General features: G+C 40.0%; 1 protein-coding gene across 1 annotated transcript in view; it reads right to left on the minus strand.

Moving 5' to 3' along the window:
* Positions 1–17,350, minus strand: part of LOC104876918 (olfactory receptor 7G3) — a 60,993-nt gene extending 43,643 nt beyond the window's left edge. Inside the window, 4 exon segments of the mRNA XM_033759826.1 lie at positions 8,086–8,269; positions 10,554–10,680; positions 14,322–14,374; positions 16,944–17,350. Of these exon segments, the coding sequence (XP_033615717.1) occupies positions 8,086–8,269; positions 10,554–10,680; positions 14,322–14,369 (359 nt within the window). The 5' untranslated portion in view covers positions 14,370–14,374; positions 16,944–17,350.
* Positions 17,351–18,217: the final 867 nt, after the last annotated feature.

Consider the following 18,217-nt stretch of genomic DNA (forward strand, 5'->3'; position numbering starts at 1 on the left):
ATTTTTTTTTTTTTTTTTTTTTTTTTTTGTACTGGGGCTCAAACTCAGGTTCTTATGCTTGTGAGGCAGGCAGCACCACTGAGCTAAATCCCTGGCCCACATCTCTATTCCTTATCATCTTCCTTTAACTTGCTTTTTAATTATATATAATTTGGGTTTCTTGTATAAGGGAAACAATGCAATATTCAACTTCCTGTGTCTAACTAATTTCACTTAACATTACAGTGTCGAGGATTATGTATTTTCCTACAAATGGCATGCTTTTCTATTTTATGGCTAGTAATTATACATATCACATTTTCTTTTATTCACCTGTTTATGAGCATCTAAGCTGTTTCCATAACTTATCTATTGTGAATTGTGGTGCTATGAACATGGATATGCAAATGTCATGTAATATGATATTTTAATTCTTTTGGTAAGATACATAGAAGGATAGAGCTTGGTCAAACTGAGTTTCTATTTTTATTTTCTTGAGGCATTTCCATCCATACTTCCATACTGGTTGTACTAAAATTCCCACCAGCAATGTAGAATTATTTTTCCCCACGTCCTCAAAAGCATTTGTGTATTTTGTTCTCCGTGACAGCCATTCTTACTAGAGGAAGATGTGAACATGTAGGCCAGTTCCATGATTTAGCTATAATGAATTCTGCACTATAAACATAAGTATGTATTTATCACTCTAACATGATGTCTTTAACTCTCAAAAAGATACCTACAAGGGGAGTGACATGTCCAAGTTTTTAAAGAAATCTCCCTAATGATTTCCATAGTGGTTGTACTAGCTTAAATTCCCACTAGCAATGTAGAAAGGTTCCTTTTATCCGAAAGCCTTGCCAGAATGTTATGATTTCTTGATAGTTATTCTTTTAAAGAAAGTCAGTGTTTTTATATTTGTGTTTTTCTAATAATCAGTGATGCTGAATATTTTTCCACGCATTTGTCAGCCATTTGTACTTCTTCTGAAAAGTGGTTATTCATTTCACTTGCCTGTTTTTATTAGGTCTTTTACTCTGTGGCAGGGGGTTAATTTTTTTAGTTCCTCGTATGTTCTAGATATTCTAGCTGACAAAATTTTCTTCCAATTGTGCATGTTGTCTCTTCACTCTATTTTTATTGCTGTGCAAAAGCAATTTAATTCAACACAACCCCATTTGTTGATTCTTGGGTGTTATTTCTTGTACAACTGTGGTTCTGTTCAAAAAGTCCTTGCCTATGCCTATATGTTCAAGTTTTACCATTTCATCTTCCAGCAGATTTAATATTTAATATTCCAGCATTTTAATATTTAGATCTTTGATCCTTTTTTATTTTACTTTAGCATATGGAGGGAAATATGGGTCTTACTTCAATCTTCTGTTTGTGCATACTCAGTTTTTCTAGCACTGTTTGCTAAAGAGGCCATCTATTCTCGAGGGCATATTTTTGGCCTTTTGTCAAAGATCAGATGGATGAATGCATATATGTTGTGTCTGCATCCTCTATTTCATGGCTCCACATCTTTTTGTTCCAGTACCATGATACTTTTATTACTGTAACTTTCTAGTATAACTTGAAATCTAGGATTATCATGTCTCCTATTTCGCTCTTGTTATCCATGATTGCTTTTGCTATTTTCTGTCTCTTCTATATCTATATGAATTTTTGGATTATTCTCCCTAGTTCTGGGGAATGCTGTTGCTATTTTTATTGGATTTGCATTAAATTTATATATCAGTTTTGAGAGTATGGCCTTTTTTTTTTTTTGAGACAGGGTCTCACAATGTAGCGGAGAAGGCCATTTACGTTTTTACTGAAATGTGTTGACTTATTCCTGTCACTGCATACTTTTTCTCGTTACTTAATGTTTCCAATTTTTAAAAATGCTCACCTTGTGCTTTATTTCCAGCTGATCGCTGGAGTTTTTTTTGGCTTGTCTGTCAAGGACATTTTTTATTACTTTTGAATGCTGGTTTGGTATTCATGTAGCTCTCAAAGTGTTATCATAAAATGTCCTTATTTCTCTTTCAAATTTGAGAGTTTTGCAGGACATACCTATTTGTGTGGGTTGTAAGTTGTTTTCTTTTAGAGTTTGAGATACTTCACTCCAAGTTATTCTGGCCTTCAGTTTGTGTTCAAAGTCTGCTCTCACCGTAATGCATTTACCTTTGTAAGTGTTGCTTTTCTCTGACAACTTTTAAGATTCTTGTTGAACATGTAAGACTTTGTCTATGATGTGTCATGTGAAGTTTCTTCATCATTGTTATTTGGCACTCTGAAAGCCTCATTTCCCTATACATTGTTTTCCCCTATATTTGGAAATCTTCCTGGAATTTCTGTAAACAGATTGTTAATTCCAAGTGTGCTGTCCCGTAACTTCTCTCCAACTCCTATTAGCGTTAGGTTAGGTTTGTCTCCTTAACATAATTTAGTAGCAGTTGGATGATATTTTACCGCTCTATTCTTGTTTTTAAGGCTTCTCTTCACATTGGTCATTTGTGTTGTTTACGAATTCTGTAGAATTCTTTTATCTCTGGGATCAACCAAGAGGACTGAAATCACACAGAGAAGGGAGGAAACAGTAACTACACCAAGCACAATACAAACAGAAGATCAAACTTTCAGTTGTAGCATTCACCTAGAGAATTCACACAGCTCTGTCCACACTGGAGTCTGATTATGAGCAGCCAAAAAATTTCCCTGAAGTCCAGATAACTGCTTCCCTGAAGCCATGAGGGCCGCTGCTCCCTCTGAATGTGTGTTGTGGTGACAAGCTGAGTCCCAGGTATTACCCACTGTAGTATTCTGTGGAACAGCCTTCACTGGTGGGGGGTTATCATAGGTGTGTGCGCGTCTTCCCTTCACAGGCCTTTCTTGCTTAACATATGACCAAAAGACCCCTGGCCCAAGTACTGTTCATCATCTTTGCCCACAGACATCTGTCTCCATTCCATCCATAGAACCAAGGGTCACACCTAAGCTCGCTAAGGACTCCTTTCGCCCATGTGAGGCATTTGGTCTGGACTTTTCACTATTTCAGACCTTTCCAGTGCTGAGGGGACAACAGAAAAGACTCTTTCGGTCTGGCCAAACCACCCTCTGACTTTGGCACCGGCCTCTGTCTCTCCTCTCATGGATCCCCACTCCTGTAACTGCACTGTCACCACCTTACGTCTCCCTGTCTTCTGCAATCCCCAGCGAGCAGGTGCTGAGGGCCCCCCATGAGAGCCTACAGGCAAGAGTAGGTCATGTGTTGAATGTTCCATTAACAGAATTCCCATTGCATATAGGGGTAATGGGTGACTTTTTTTTTTTTTCTTTCCCTGTATCAGTCAAGCTTTTCCCCTTCCCATGCTCCCGATGCTCACTGAGACTGGAGTACTGTTGTTTACAGGGTGCAGGTACATGGCAATTTATTCCAACCCACTGTGCTTTTGGCTTCTCTGGATATGTCTCACTTGCTTTGCCTAGTAAAGAATAATGGTTTTTGAGTCCAATTCTCTCCCAAGCTGACGTGCACACCAGGTCTTGTGTGGGGTACACAGTACCATGACAGAATAGTGGTCCAGTTTTCCCTCACATACTCCCTCATCACTGGATTTTAGTCAAGGTGAATTTTCATTCATCCTTCCTTAATCAAACTTTCTCTCGCTCCTACCTTAAGTATCTGCTTTTCTCTAGCACCAATTTGGAGACACCATTACTGTCACCCCCAAACCAGGTATCTTCTCTCCCTGAGTACCTTTTAAAATGTTTACCTGCTATCTAATTAAATGGATGACTCACTACAAATATTTTTAAATGAAACAAAAAGCCATTAACTATGGTAAAATTATATTTAATATTCTCTTCAGAACTTTTGTGGAAATTTGAAATATTTCTAATAAAATTTGAGGTTTTGTGTATCCATACACTTTGCATGGGTACAAAGAATATATAAACAGGTTCCTCTGTATACCTGTTCTCCAAATGCAAGCACTGTCAGAATTTATCTTCTGTCAAAATTCCGTATCATTGGATTATGTTTATGCATAAATTTTCTTAAAAATCTATGTATTACTACATATTCATGTTTACACTGATTTAATTTGTATAAAGTACCTACATTGAGATATAACACTTTAAATGATACATATTACCTAAGGATTGAACTGCATTTTATTTAGCCATTTCCTGACAAAAAAAATCAAATCAAAATCCTATGCTTCTCTCTCTCATCCCATCTGTGAAAATTTCTATATATGTGCATGGATGGTAGCTGTTATGAAATCCAGTCCATGTTTACACTACAATATTGCTTACATTTGTTTTCCCAAAAGAAAAAAGTTGCTACCAGTTATATTCTCTTATTGAGAGGTATCAAATGAGAAATTGTCTGGAAATAAGTATTCTACAATAGCTTTATATATAGAAAATATTTTTTATATCTCAGATTTCCATTTAGTCCTAAATTCTGTGAATTTTCCATTCATAGAAAACTCCAGAACCCACAGATTTTGCATCATAAATGACCTTGTAAACCAATGATTCTAACCCGCTTCACAGATGAACTTGCTGCATCTCAAAAAAGAAATGACGGTTTTGCCTCAGTTAATTCATCTGTACTCAATCAAGTTTGACAACAAAAATACAAGCTCTCCTGCAGGTTGACAAGAACTCTGAGACTACAGACAGTAGTTCAAGTTTGGGAGCCACATCTTTCGAAAATTCACTATGTCGTATGTGTAAATCACTCCACTTCTCTGTGCTGATTTTCCTTATCTGGAAATAAAGAGAATCACTCTTTTCTCGAAGTGGAGGGCACTTGAATGAGGCAAAACTTAATAAACATCTGTTCACTGTTTTGTAATAAGTGTGGGTATTTATTAAACATGTATTAATGACATATAAACATATACTACCCTTTATTTGATGATAAATCTATCTCAGTCTGCACTCTCCAATGAAGATTATAAATCTGGGTGGAGACATAGGCATAGGGTCTGAGAGACTGGGATCAGCAGCCACGTGGGTGAAGGATACAGACTGGTGATGTACATTTGCGCAGCCTTGAGAGCTCAGTGCATGGAGCTCTTCAGTAGCCAAACTCATCCACACACTCTATTCTCTGACATCTCAATCTTGTAGGAAGCACAAGAGCCAGCATCCCTGATCTAGCTCAGCGAGTCTCTTAGAGACTGAGTGCCCAAACTGTAACCCCAAACTCAATCATTTATCACAGAGTGCTAACGCTGCAATTAAACCTGAATACTGAGCAATTCGTTTAGAAAAAAGTATATCATGGCAACCTGGCTTGCATGTTGACAGAGAGGGCACTATCTCAGGAATTACAAGTTTTTACTATCACAACCTCTATGGTAATTTCAGCACAAATTAATAAATACAAAAGCCAGGAAAGAGTATGTCTGATTCTTTATCCTTGCACATGGCTAGGATTTGGATCCAATGTTTTCACAGTAAAAACTTCTAATTCCCTTAATCTGTAGATTCTTGTAGTAAAAAGAGGGTAAAGGAAAAATACTGGCTAGGCAATATTCACTATCTGATACAACGGACACCCCCATCCAAAAAAAAAGCCCACATTTAAATGATGACCACACACCGAGAGAGCAATAAACAAACCAAGAGAGAGAAAAGAATAAAAGATCACTCTCTTGCCTATGGAAACATAAACTTCAAACCCCATATGGGTCCCAAAGTCTTTTAACGGAAACAATACTGCCACCTGGGCCAAATATATAGATCACATATAATATGGATGTAACAAAAGTAAATGTCATATGGTTTCTCCTACATAAAAAATTCAAAGTATAATTTAAAGAGCAAAATAAAAGACAGGAAACGGGGAGGCAGACTTTGTGGAGAAAGGGGGTCTAGAGGTGGGGGAGATGGGAGGGAGAAAGGGGAAGTAAAAAGATGATGATATAATATGTACTTGTACCAATTCCCAACGATGAATGTGTTTATTACGTACAGCAAACATGTATTAAGAAGAAACTTAACATGTAGCTTATCCTATGTGGCTGGAGCTAAGGCAAATTTGGCCCCTTAAATGTATCACCTTCCTATTAAAAATACTGGAAATCATGGGTATTCAGCTTACTTTCAAGGATGAGGCCCAGATCTTTTCTAGAATGAAATTTTGGGTAAATAATAAGTGATATGAGGTTTGAAGTGGTTTTACTACATGGTTCTCAGAAGCAAGGTTTCTCTCAGGTCTTCAAAAGAATAAGCAACATTGTACTGTATCATAGTAACGGGGTGACTGAACAAGTCGCCTATGCTAAGGAGTCTTGTAGACATTCCCATATTTCTGACCTTTATGTTTTTCCTCTACTGTGGATTTTCACATGTCTTCGAAGGTAGGCTGCACAAATAAAGGCTTTCCCACATTCCTTACATTCATACGGTTTCTCTCCTGTGTGGCTTTTCACGTGTCTTTGAAAAGACGAGGGACATCTGAAGGCTTTTCCACATTCCAGACATTCGAAGGGTTTTTCTCCAGTGTGCATTCTGGCATGGATGGTTAGGTATGAAGAATGTCGAAATGCCTTCCCACATTCCTTGCACTCATATGGTTTTTCCCCTGTGTGCATTCTCATGTGGAAGCTGAAGGCTGAGAAATACATAAAGGATTTCTCACACTTCTTACATTCATAAGGTTTCTCTCCACTGTGGGTTCTTCTGTGAACTGTAAGCTGGGAGGAACTAATAAAGGCTTTTCCACATTCCTTACACTGATAAGGCTTCTCTCCACTGTGAGTCCTCAAGTGTTCGGTGAGGGATGAGGAGCGACTGAAGACCTTCCCACACTCCTTACACTCGTATTGTATCTCTCGGGCATGATCTCTCACATGTGCTTTAAAGGATGAGGGACAACTGAAGGCCTTCCCACATTCCTTACACTCATAGGGTTTCTCTCTGCTCTGATTTTTCACATGAGTATACAGGGAAGTGGGAAGATAGAAGGCTTTGCCACATTCCAGACATTCATAGGGTTTCTCTCCAGTGTGTTTCCTCATGTGGATACTCAAGGAGGAGGGGCAGTTGTAGGTTTTCCCACATTCTTTACATTTATAGGGCTTCTCTCCAGTATGTGCTCTCATATGTCGACTGAGTTTGGAGGACTCACTGAAGGCCTTCCCACACTCTTTGCATTCATAAGGCTTCTCTCCAGTGTGAATTCTGATATGTGTTATAAGGTGAGAGGAAGAACTAAAGGCCTTCCCACATTCCTTGCATTCGTATGGCTTATCCCCACTATGAATTCTTTTGTGTTGGGAGAGTGACGAAGGACAACTAAAGGCCTTTCCACACTCATCACATTCACAAGGCTTATCTCCACTATGAATTCTTTTGTGTTCTGTGAGGTATGAAGAAGTACTGAAAGTTTTTCCACATTCCTTACATTCATAGTTTACTTTTCCACTGTGAATCTTCATGTGTGCCCTAAAGAATGAGGAACAACTAAAGAGTATGGCACATTCCTTACATTCGTAGGGCTTCCCTTCAGTGGGGGTCTTCATATGCTTCTTAAAATAAGCAAGAAAATGGAAGGCTTTCCCACATTCCTGACACTGGTAGGGTTTGCTCCTGATATGAGATCTGATGTGACTCTTAAGGGATGGATGACACAGGAAGGCCTTTCCACACTCACGACATTCATAGGAGTTCACTTCCGTAGTTCTCTTGAGCCCATTAAGATTTGGAATTTGTTCCCTTTGATTTTCTCCATCACATTCACAGACGTTTTCCACCTCGTGACTTTTAAAAATGAAAGGGACATTATTAGTAATAATTTTTTACCATTGTTATTGAGTGCATGTTTTCTCCCTGTCAATTTACGAGCTGCGTGTTCTCATGGATGGTGTTGGCACAGCTGACAGTTTCACTAAAGTTTGACTTATGGGGATTTTTCCATGATTGTTTACAAATGGAATATGTGCAAAAAACTGACTGCCTCATTGGTAGGAAAAAAGTTTACAGACAAAATTATTTGTGAAAGTACAACTTTTGACCTGGGCTTATGGAAGCAAACTTAAACCTCAAGACATTTTAATTCTCTCCTGAGGAACTACTTCCTCATCCATGAAGGGCACTCACCTCAAATGTCTTCCGTGGCTTTTGCTGCTCTCATCAATACCACAGTGCTCCCAGTTTGCATGTAAAATAGAGAACCAAGAACCATTTCTACTGAATCTTAGGACTTTTTGTTCTTTAGATACTTTTTCTAAATTATTATCAGGCAGAACAACTGATTCATTAGCTTTAAGTAGAATCTTAAAACCTGAAACCAAAAAGTGAAAATATCAGTGAGAAAAGGACTTTTGACTTTTAGCAGTGTGGCTGTTTCAAGACTTTGGTATTAACAGGGATATGGGTAACATGGTTTGCAAGTCACTAAGAAATTGTTCTGTGAAATTCGACACTGATAGTAACAAGTGGAACAGCATTAGGAGAGCAAAACAGAAAGGGATTGAATAAGATGCATAGACAAAATACTAACTTAAAAAAAAGCCAATAAAGCCTTTGCAAAGAATAAGGTAAGTGTGAGAGGAAAGATAAAAGGTTAAAATAGTTAGCTGAGCGTGAAAGCGCACATCTTTTATTCTAGCAGTCAGGGAAGCTGACACAGGACGATGACAAGTTCAAGTTCCACCTGGGCAACTTTTGAGACCCTGATTCAAAATTTGAAAAATAAGGGCTGGGGATGTTGCTCAGCATTAGAGTGCCCAAGTGTGCAAGAAATAAATAAGCTGAAATATCTGTGGATGATTAGCCTCATGAGGCAAAACACAAAAGATGCTCCTCTTATGGGTCATGAGGGAAATGCAGATTAAGACAGTGATACTCTACTACTGGCCTATTGGAATAGTGGCAAAGCCAAATGCTGACAAGAATATGGAGCAACAGGATCTCCACTGGCAGGAATACAATATGGAACTGCTTCGTGGAAGACAGTATAATGTTTCTTAACAAAATTAAGCATATTCTGACCAGAGGTTCCAACATCTCATTTGTGCTCCTTAGTATTCACCCAAAGGGGTTGAGAAAACTTACACAGAAACCTACACATAACGCTTATGACAGCTTTATTCCTCATTGCCAAAACATGAAAGCACACACGAAGCCCTTCAGTAGGTAAGTGGATAAAATCTAACACATCTAGACAACAGAGTATTATTTAGTACTACAAAGAAATGAGCTATCAAATCATGTAAAGACAGAAAAGAAACTTCAATGCATATCAGTAAGTGAAAGCAGCCAATCTGAAAAGGCTACATGGGACTTGATCCCAACTATACAACATCCTGCATAAGGCAAAATGACAGACACAGCCCAAAGATCAGTGGTTGACAAAGGGTTAAGGGAGGGGGAGGATGATCAGGGAGAGTACACAGGACTTTTTAGGATAGTGAAACTACTCTGTTATGATGCTATAATAGTGGATATACGCCATCATACATTTTTCCAAAGTCACAGAATATACAACACAAGTGAACCCTAATGGAAACTAGACTCTGTTGTAGTAGTGATAACGTGTCAGTGTCAGTTCAGCTATAATAAATACACCGTCTGGTGGGAAGTGCTGAAAGCAGGGACAGAGCTGTGGGGGGAAGTAAGGGGTATATATAAAATCTACCTTCTGTTCAACTTAAAACATGAGAATAAATCTGTTCTAAAAAACAAACGCTATTAAAATATCTCCTCCGAATCTTGGAACATCACTTTATATGGATATAAGGTCTTCATCAATGTAAGATGTTATTCTGGGTGAAAGTAGGCTCCACATCTAATAACTGGTGCCACTGTAAGGAAAGAGATTTAAAACAGCCATACAGAAAAGAAGATTGAGGGAGAGACTCGAGTGCTAAGTCAAAAAGAACACCAAGGACTGTCCATGAGCGCCAGAAGCCGAAAAGAGACAAGTCACATTTTCACTAGGCTATTTCAGGGAGAGTATCACCCAGCTGACACCATGATTTTGGAGCTCCAGCATTCAGAAACATGACAGAATAAGTTTCATTTGGTTAGACACCAGTGTGTGGTACTTTGTTAAGAGAAGGCCTAAGAAACTAATAGTAGGCTTCCTCAGACCAATACCCAAATCATTAAACCAAAGCATCAATCCTGATTCTTTCTAATGCCCTCTTACTAAGATGCCCCACAATTCCCCATAGGGAATGCCCTTCTATGCTGCACTGAGACGTAAACCGGACTTGCTTATTTACAAGCGTATGCCTGGTGGTCTTTTGGTGAACAGCACTCACAACAGTAAAATTCTCAGGTTTCAAACTATCTTCCTGTGCTCCAGGGACCCCTTAATGCACACAATTTCAACACTCAGTAAGCTTAAAGGCTTTCACCCACAAGAAGAATAAACAGCAGGTCCAAAATGCTGGTGTTTATTTACATGATAAAAACCTTGAAACAAGGAAACCTTGGGGTCAGTGAGCATATCTGTCTCTCTTATCAATGTATTCCCATCATTCAGCTCAAATCGCAGAACAAAGTGAACTGGAAAAATAAACTGTTTTCTAAACTACGCGAATGAAGGTTGCCATTCTTACCTAGGGAAGCCACATTCTGGATGGTTTCCAGCATCACATCTCTGTAGAGTTTTCTCTGAGCAAGATCCAACAAAGCCCATTCCTCTGGGCTAAAGTCCACAGCCAGATCTTCAAAGTTCAGTGAATCCTAAAATATCCACAAAATTTTTTTTTTTTTTTTTTTAGAAAAGTACAAGTGCCTTATGTTGGGCAAGAGCGTGGAGGAGTCTGTAATACTGAGGACTGAGAATCAACTCGGAGGAAGTTCAGAAGATTGATTCTATGGTCTTCCGGTATCTGCTGTGGGACTTAGCCAGAGATTGTTTTTTCTTTCTACCCACGTATCCTTTCTAACCCATCAAAATCTCCTGCTAGGCTCAGCACTTGTAAAACAGTCAGTTTCTCTGAGATCACACGCAGTCACTCTTTGAATCACTGAATACAGCACAAATACACACTTCTTGTACTATTACAGAGTTGCTGAATACACACTTCTCACGCCAGATGCGTGGAAGATTTTTCTCAAGCACAACTGAGTGTCCCAACAGAATTCTCACAATGTCTACCTGGAGATAGCATCACACAGTCCTACAACACCGTCCTCCACTTCAGATACCAGGTCTTAGGTTTCACCCGTACTTCTGACCAACTGGCTAAAGATCAGAGACCCTGAGACCCACACCTTGAGTTCAATCAATCTGCCGGAATGGCTCACAGAACACAAGCAAAAGCAAATGAAGAGGCAGACAGGGCGTGACAGTAGGAAGCGGTACGGAACTTCCATACGCTGTTGGCACACCGAGCTTCGAGAGCTTCCATATATTCAGCTGTTCAGAAGCTTCCCTTGGCCCAGTGAGTCCTGATTGTCCATTTGGATGAACTAAGAGATCCCAGGAGAGGTTACTGGATTGGGAAGGCACTAGCCTCATCAATGGGTTCGCGGCTCTTGCGTTCAGGGGCTAACGGGGGAGCGGCCAGTGGGAAGAAGCAGGTCATGGGGGCTGTGACCCAGGGAATGGTATCTGGTCCCTGGCCTCATCCTCTTTGGCTTTTCCCGTTTTCTGTTCCCTAGATGCCGTGAGTGAAGCAGCTTTCTTTCGCCATACCCTTCTGCCACAGCAGTTCTGCGTTAGAGCAGGCAGATCACGGATTGAAACCTTTAAAACGATGAGCCAAAGTAAACACTTTCTTCTTTAAGTTGGAGATGTCAGGTGTTTTTGTCCCAGCAATGGAAAGGTGAATAATACATCCCTAACCCACTCTTTCTGATTTCTTATGGAGGCTTCACTAGTAGGCACGATTGATGAAACTACTGCATATTGGTAAACAACTTACCAGTCAACCCCCTCCCCAGGCTGGAGAAAGGCTGGAGCTAAAAGTTCCAAACCTTTAGTCATGCCTTGGTCTTTCTAAACCAGCACCCATCCTGAGGGGTATCAAAAGGAGAAACAGCTCATGGCTGAAGATAGCAAAAGCAACAAGAAATCTTTACAGTGTCTTTCTGCCCCTTTTATCTTAACCAGGCTACTTAAGGCCAGCAGCACTCATGCCCTTAATCCTAGTGCTCTGCAACCTCTCACTGTACCAGGAATCAATCATACATGCCCTCGATCCACCCACCTCTGAAAAAGCTCCACCTATGACATGAAGGTTTAGGTGGACATCTAAACAAAAGCCATAACATTCTGTCCTTGCCCCCAAACCGAAGACTCATGCACATCTCTTCATACAAAAGGCATTTATTTACTCCATCTCTAAGGGTTGCCGAAGTCCTAACAGTTTCGACATTGCTGAAAAGTCCAAGTCCAAGTCTCCTCTGAGATTTAAAGCAAACGCTTAGCTGCAAGCCCCTGTACTAATGAAAAGAAAGTTAAACACTTCTAATATTTAATGGCACAAGATAATTTCTATTTGAAAATTTACAAATGGGTATAGCAAGGAACAGGAAAAGAGCAAGACCAGAATCTGGCAAGGGAAACATTAAATCCCACAGTTCCATTTCAAGCAGCCCCTACGATCTGTGGCAAGTTATGAACTCCAAAGGGCTTGGTTGGCTCCGCCCCATGGCACTGTCAGTGGTTGTAGCTCCCAGGGCTTCACTCTTGGGCCACCTATGCTCTCTCCTGGTAGTTTTCCTCAGATGATCCACATACCCGGCTTCTCCAAACTTCTGGGGTCTCCACTGAACCTTCAGCTTCACACACTCCTCTCTCAGGGTCACCCTGCCTGGACTCCCAAGCCTTCTTCTGAAATCTGGGTAGAAGCCTTCCTGATCCCACAACTCTTGCATTCCGCAGGCACCTAAAACAGGGCCATGCGGATGTTGTCAAGGTCTAACACCAGCTGCAGTAGCCAGGCTTCCGTCTCTCTTGGCTGTGGGGATCCAGTGCCCGGATCACGAAGCACTCCGAACCCAGTCCTGAGGAACAAATTCTCTAGGCTGCCACCATTCTGGAATGTGGTGATCTGTGACTCTCTCCTCAAAGCAAATTCTTTTGCTTTTGCAATTTTGAGGCTGCAAAGGGTGGCATCCTGCTGCTTCTTGTGATGTCTCCAGACCATCTTTTCTTTCTCCCATTCTTTCTCAGCAACCTGGATATCCGCTGCTCTATCTTTACAGTCCACAGCTTTACTGATACTTCCTTTCTTCTGGTCAAATTCACAACATTTTAAATCATTCTGCTAGTCTCTTTCCTCTTGATTCCCAACATAGATGTGGCTAAAAGCCCCCAACAGTAGCCATGCCACTGCCTCAACATTAGACTGCCTTGAAATTTCTTCTGGAAAATTATTTAGTACCAGCCTTAATCTCAGTCTCAAGCAAAGTCTCTGGACACCAGAAAAAGGCAGACAAACTTTCTGCCAAGCCATAACACACACATCATCTGGAGTCCAACAGCCAATGCATCCTTCTTCACGGCAAAAATCTCCTGAACTTGGTTGTTACTGGCAAATTTCTACTGGTATTCTGGTCTTCTGAGCTCTAAGCAGAATATCTCATCAAGCACAGCCTCAGGCATTCCAGCCCTCCTTTTTCAGACGGCATCTCTAAACCTTTCCAAACTCTTCTCACAAGCCAGTCCCAAAGGTTCCTAAACCACATGCTCAGGTATATTCACAGCAAGGACCCCACTTTTTCGGGTAGCAAATTTTGTCTTATTTACTTGTCTCATTGCTAAGACAAAATACCTAACACTCAAAGTTAAAAGAGGAAACGTTTATTTAGCTCACAGTTTGCAGAGGTTTCAATCCATAACCGGCTGCATCAGGGCATGGTGGCATGGTAGGAGAAACAGTTCAAGGTGGCACACAGGACGGCAAAAGCAACAAGGAACCTTAACAGTATCTTTCTGCCCCTTTTATTTTATCCAGACACAACTTAGGGCAGGTAGCACTCACACTCTTAATCCTGGTGCCCTGAAGCCTAGGACTGTACCATGAATCAATCACACACACCCTAGATCCACCCACTTCTGAAAAAGCCCCAGCTATGACTGCATGAGGCTTTGAGGGGACATCTAAACACAAGCCATAACAGGGATTTAGAGGTAGAGGGAGAAAGATGGGTGGGAAGGGGCAGGAGATTAAAAAAAAAACAACTGTGTTACGTCTATGTCTGCTTTTGCACTAAAATGCCATTTTTTGGGGAATAGACATTTTCTACCATCCAAAGCTTAAAATACTTCTCATGTGATTTAATATAAAAACAAGAGTGGTAAGCTGTGCTCTAAACAGCTAAAGGACATCTAGTGGAAGAGTTTCTTTGGAGAATTATTCCCTTTCACTTACCTGTATCATATTTTTCTGTAACTCAGCATCTCTTCTTTTGTCCCCCATGTCACCTTCATGAAGAAAAGCAGAATACTGATAAATTACAGGTAAGGCAAACGCCAAAATAAGAACCCAAACCTCCCCAAAGTTCCCACACTCATGAACTTACCAGCCTGGATGCTTAGCATATCCATTACAAATGACAACTTCACACACACACACACACACCACTCACTAATCCTGTAAAAAATGTAAAAAAACCTTATCTAAAGCTAGAAATCAATGCTCTTGTTTCTGCTAATCATAAAGAAGACACTTAAGAGTGACATTTTATAAGCAAGTTAACTGATGTCTAATAATGACCTCTTGTACATTTTCCTTTACAACAAAAGAAAAAAAATTTATCAAGCAGTGTCTTCAACCGCAGGAACAGATACTCCCTGTATCAAATCCATGAAGGCAGACTTCAAAGGTCTCAGTTCCTCAACTTACTTCTGTACCTGTTGGCAGGGTAACAGGCATTACTCTCAGACCTTGACCACTGCACCCCATCCCTGGGAACAGCAGGATTTTCCCCAAACCTAGTTTCTGAGCATGAACCCACCGAATTCCATATATAGAACACAGAAAAAAAAATTGCCTTTCTGTGATTCACATGCTTAATTTCCCTCTAAAGTACAGTAGTAGACGTGTACTTCAAAGTGGCACTGCAGCGTTGTTTCACAAACTTGAAATGTGAAAAATTCAAAAGTTCCTTCAGGAGTAAAACAAGTACCCTATGTAAAAGCCAATAAAAAATGTAACACTTTATTGTTTTTATAATAGCAACCCTAACATGATAATGACTTTGCAAATAGATGTTTATGTATTATTTATTTCTTATGGGAAGTCTATCAGATATACCAAACAATTTAAAGTTGAGGAATCTTTGAAAAAATTAACTATATACTCAATATTACCTAATTATAAAGCTGCTGAGGCAGTGTATGAATTCAGTTCTATTTCTATTCCAAAAGAGTTCATTTTTAAAACATAAGCTCCTATTCTCTAACATTACCAGGATTTAATCTAGAACCATTTGGAGATCAGCTGAGTGAAGCCTTCTATTCAAATGTGCTCTGAGTTCCTTCTTCTAGGTCCTAGAAGCTAGGTAAGGATGTTTTCCTTAAGGAAGTCCCTATTTCCTGCCCTTTCGTTTCATATACATTTAGGTAACACTTACCCTGACCCTATAACATGCAATCATGGGGAATAAACCACTAAATAAAAGAAAAATACTTAAGCATAAGGATTTTATCATCTTTCAGAGCAAGGCAATAAACAAAATATACCGGGTGGTACTACATGCTGCATTAGGACTGGTTTGTGGAACAGAACAGCAGAAAATTAAAATAACTAGAAATCCATAGATAGGTTAGTGCATATATTTTGATCTTTATAAGCACTATCAACCCCCAAAAGGGAAAAACAATTAGTATTATGGGCAAACAACTGATTTATGAGGGTGAAATGACTGCACAAAAGTTTAAAAGGAATACAAAATTAACAACTTTTTAAAAATAATGGAACCAGAGAATCTAAACATGTATCCTTTGACAACTAATTCAACTGACAAACTCAGCAAATTTAAAAGCAAGAGAGCACAGAACAAAACAAAAAAAAAGTTGTGAATGAGAATGAATCATACAGATACTGCAGGGAAAATACAACAAAATATGTATGTGGGTAACGAATTTCAAGACAGCGTTACAATATTCCAATAATGATCTAAGAGACACAAAATCATATCCAGTCATTAAAGAAAACAAAAACAAAAAAATCTAGGTGAAACACATGCCCACAAAGGAAACAGAAGTTATAAACTTTTACAAGCAGGTTGACCAAATAAATAATGAATTCATAATTCCAATGAGTAAAAAATGTGTTTTCCTAGGTATTTCCAAGACCTGAAAGAGTACAACTTATTTAAGTGTAAGATTTTATGCACATAAAATGCAAATAATGTAAAAATATTAGTACAGTTGAGAAATGAACAATGAGAATAAACCACAAATGAAGTTTCTATGAAAGAATGAAGATGCTTAAAAATAGAGTCATTAATATAATTAATTGGTAATAGTTAATACTAATTGAAAAAGATCACGATTCATTCCCTTAGACACAAAATGGTGACTAATCTATTCAATAACCATGAGTGATGATAATTTCTTTAGAAAGAAAAATATTCTATTAGGAAAAAAACCCTATAGCAAACACTTAATAGTGATGTGACAGAATTGTTCTCACTGAGATCAGGAATAAAGGTAAAATGCAAATTATATGATATTCTCCAGTCAACTGCAAGTCCTGGCAGATGCATTAGAGAAATCGAAAAAAAAAGGAAAATGGAAATAAAAAGGAAAACGTTGAGAGTGGCTAATTCTCTCCGTGAAATCAAAGAATCTATAAATAAGTGATTAAAATGTACCATTTTATTAACGATAAAATGTATTTGGTAAAGGGAGGGACAAACTGCGTAAATCAGTTGGCTTTTATGTATTTGAATTCAATGTGCCAAGCTGATGATCGCAGACAGAGGAACGTACATAGATTCAACGCTACGCAATGCACCGGGAGAGGCAAGGCAGGGACCGAGCTCACCCAGCGCGCAGAAATCCAGGGACCCGCACAGCGGCAGCGACGAGAATGTTCTCGTCTCCTGGTCTCAAAGCAGAGATGCTTTCCCTTTCTGCAGAGATCTCAGGATGCGTTTGTGGACTAAATACGACGGCGGTTCTCCAATTTCAGCCCGCAGGAGAATCGCGCCCTGAGCGCCAGATGCACTGGCCCGTGTTCAGGCAGCGCGGTCGGGGCTGACAAGGCTCCCAGGGGACCCCTCAGCTAAGGAAGGCCGACAGCGTTCAGGGGGGAGCGCCAAGGAGGAAACCTTTGACCACAGACCCCCAGGCCCGGCCCTCCGCCTGCCAGCGCTCACACACAGCTAGGAAGCGCACTGACAAAACAATTATCTCACAGCCAAGAGGAGGGACAAGGAGACGTGCTAGTGCTTTGCACATGCGCAGAGTCACACTTCCGCTTCCGGTTCCTGGGCGTATGCGCGGAAGGGGCGGGTCCCTGCATGCTGGGGTCTTAGACTGGGGCGCCCTTGAACGAGTAGAGACGGATTGCTGAATTTATCAAAGGATAAGAAATACTAGTTACCCCAGGGCTTAAGAATAGAAAACAACGAGATTACTTGGAGGAGCAGAGAAAGAAGACCGGTAATATCTGTGACTCCCGCAGTTACATCTAACTCAAACAGTTTATACAAGCAACAAACTACATTTGTTACCAATTTTTTACTTCAGTCTGGGGCCTTTTTCCCTTTTGGGTTTATGGAACCAGTAACAAACCAAGCATCAATTAAGCAGTAAAAGGGACCGCTTTTCTTGGCAAATAACAGATGTAGATAGGTTTGCAAATTAATATCGCTACCCTTCATAGATGTAGGGTAAAATGGAATGAAGGGGCAGCATAGGTTAATACAAGTGATGGAATATTCATATCTTTTCTGGTGGTGGGAAGACTTTTTCCCTTTCTCCCCTGCGAATGCCTCCTCTTTCCGCTCCTGTTAATGGTTCTTTTTTCCTCTTTTACTTCTGTTATGGTCATGGCCACTGTCAAATGTCGACTGTCATGATGTTAGAGTGTGTGTGTGTGTGTGTGTGTGTGTGTAGATACCATTTAGCACACAGTTGGGATTATAATGCAGGTAGAGGGTGTCTAGTGGTCACTCTAGTGGACAGTCTTCGATCCATTCAGTTTAGGCTAGCCCACCCGAAGAGAAACCTCTTTCTTGTCTACATCCTGTCCTGAAAGATAAGATTAAAGCAGGACAGAAATTCATTTAACTAGGCAGTACCAAATGAGAGTAG

This window comes from Fukomys damarensis, unplaced genomic scaffold (assembly GCF_012274545.1).
Source record: "Fukomys damarensis isolate Sample0158 unplaced genomic scaffold, DMR_v1.0_HiC HiC_scaffold_37, whole genome shotgun sequence".
In the NCBI taxonomy this organism is placed as follows: Eukaryota; Metazoa; Chordata; class Mammalia; order Rodentia; family Bathyergidae; genus Fukomys; species Fukomys damarensis.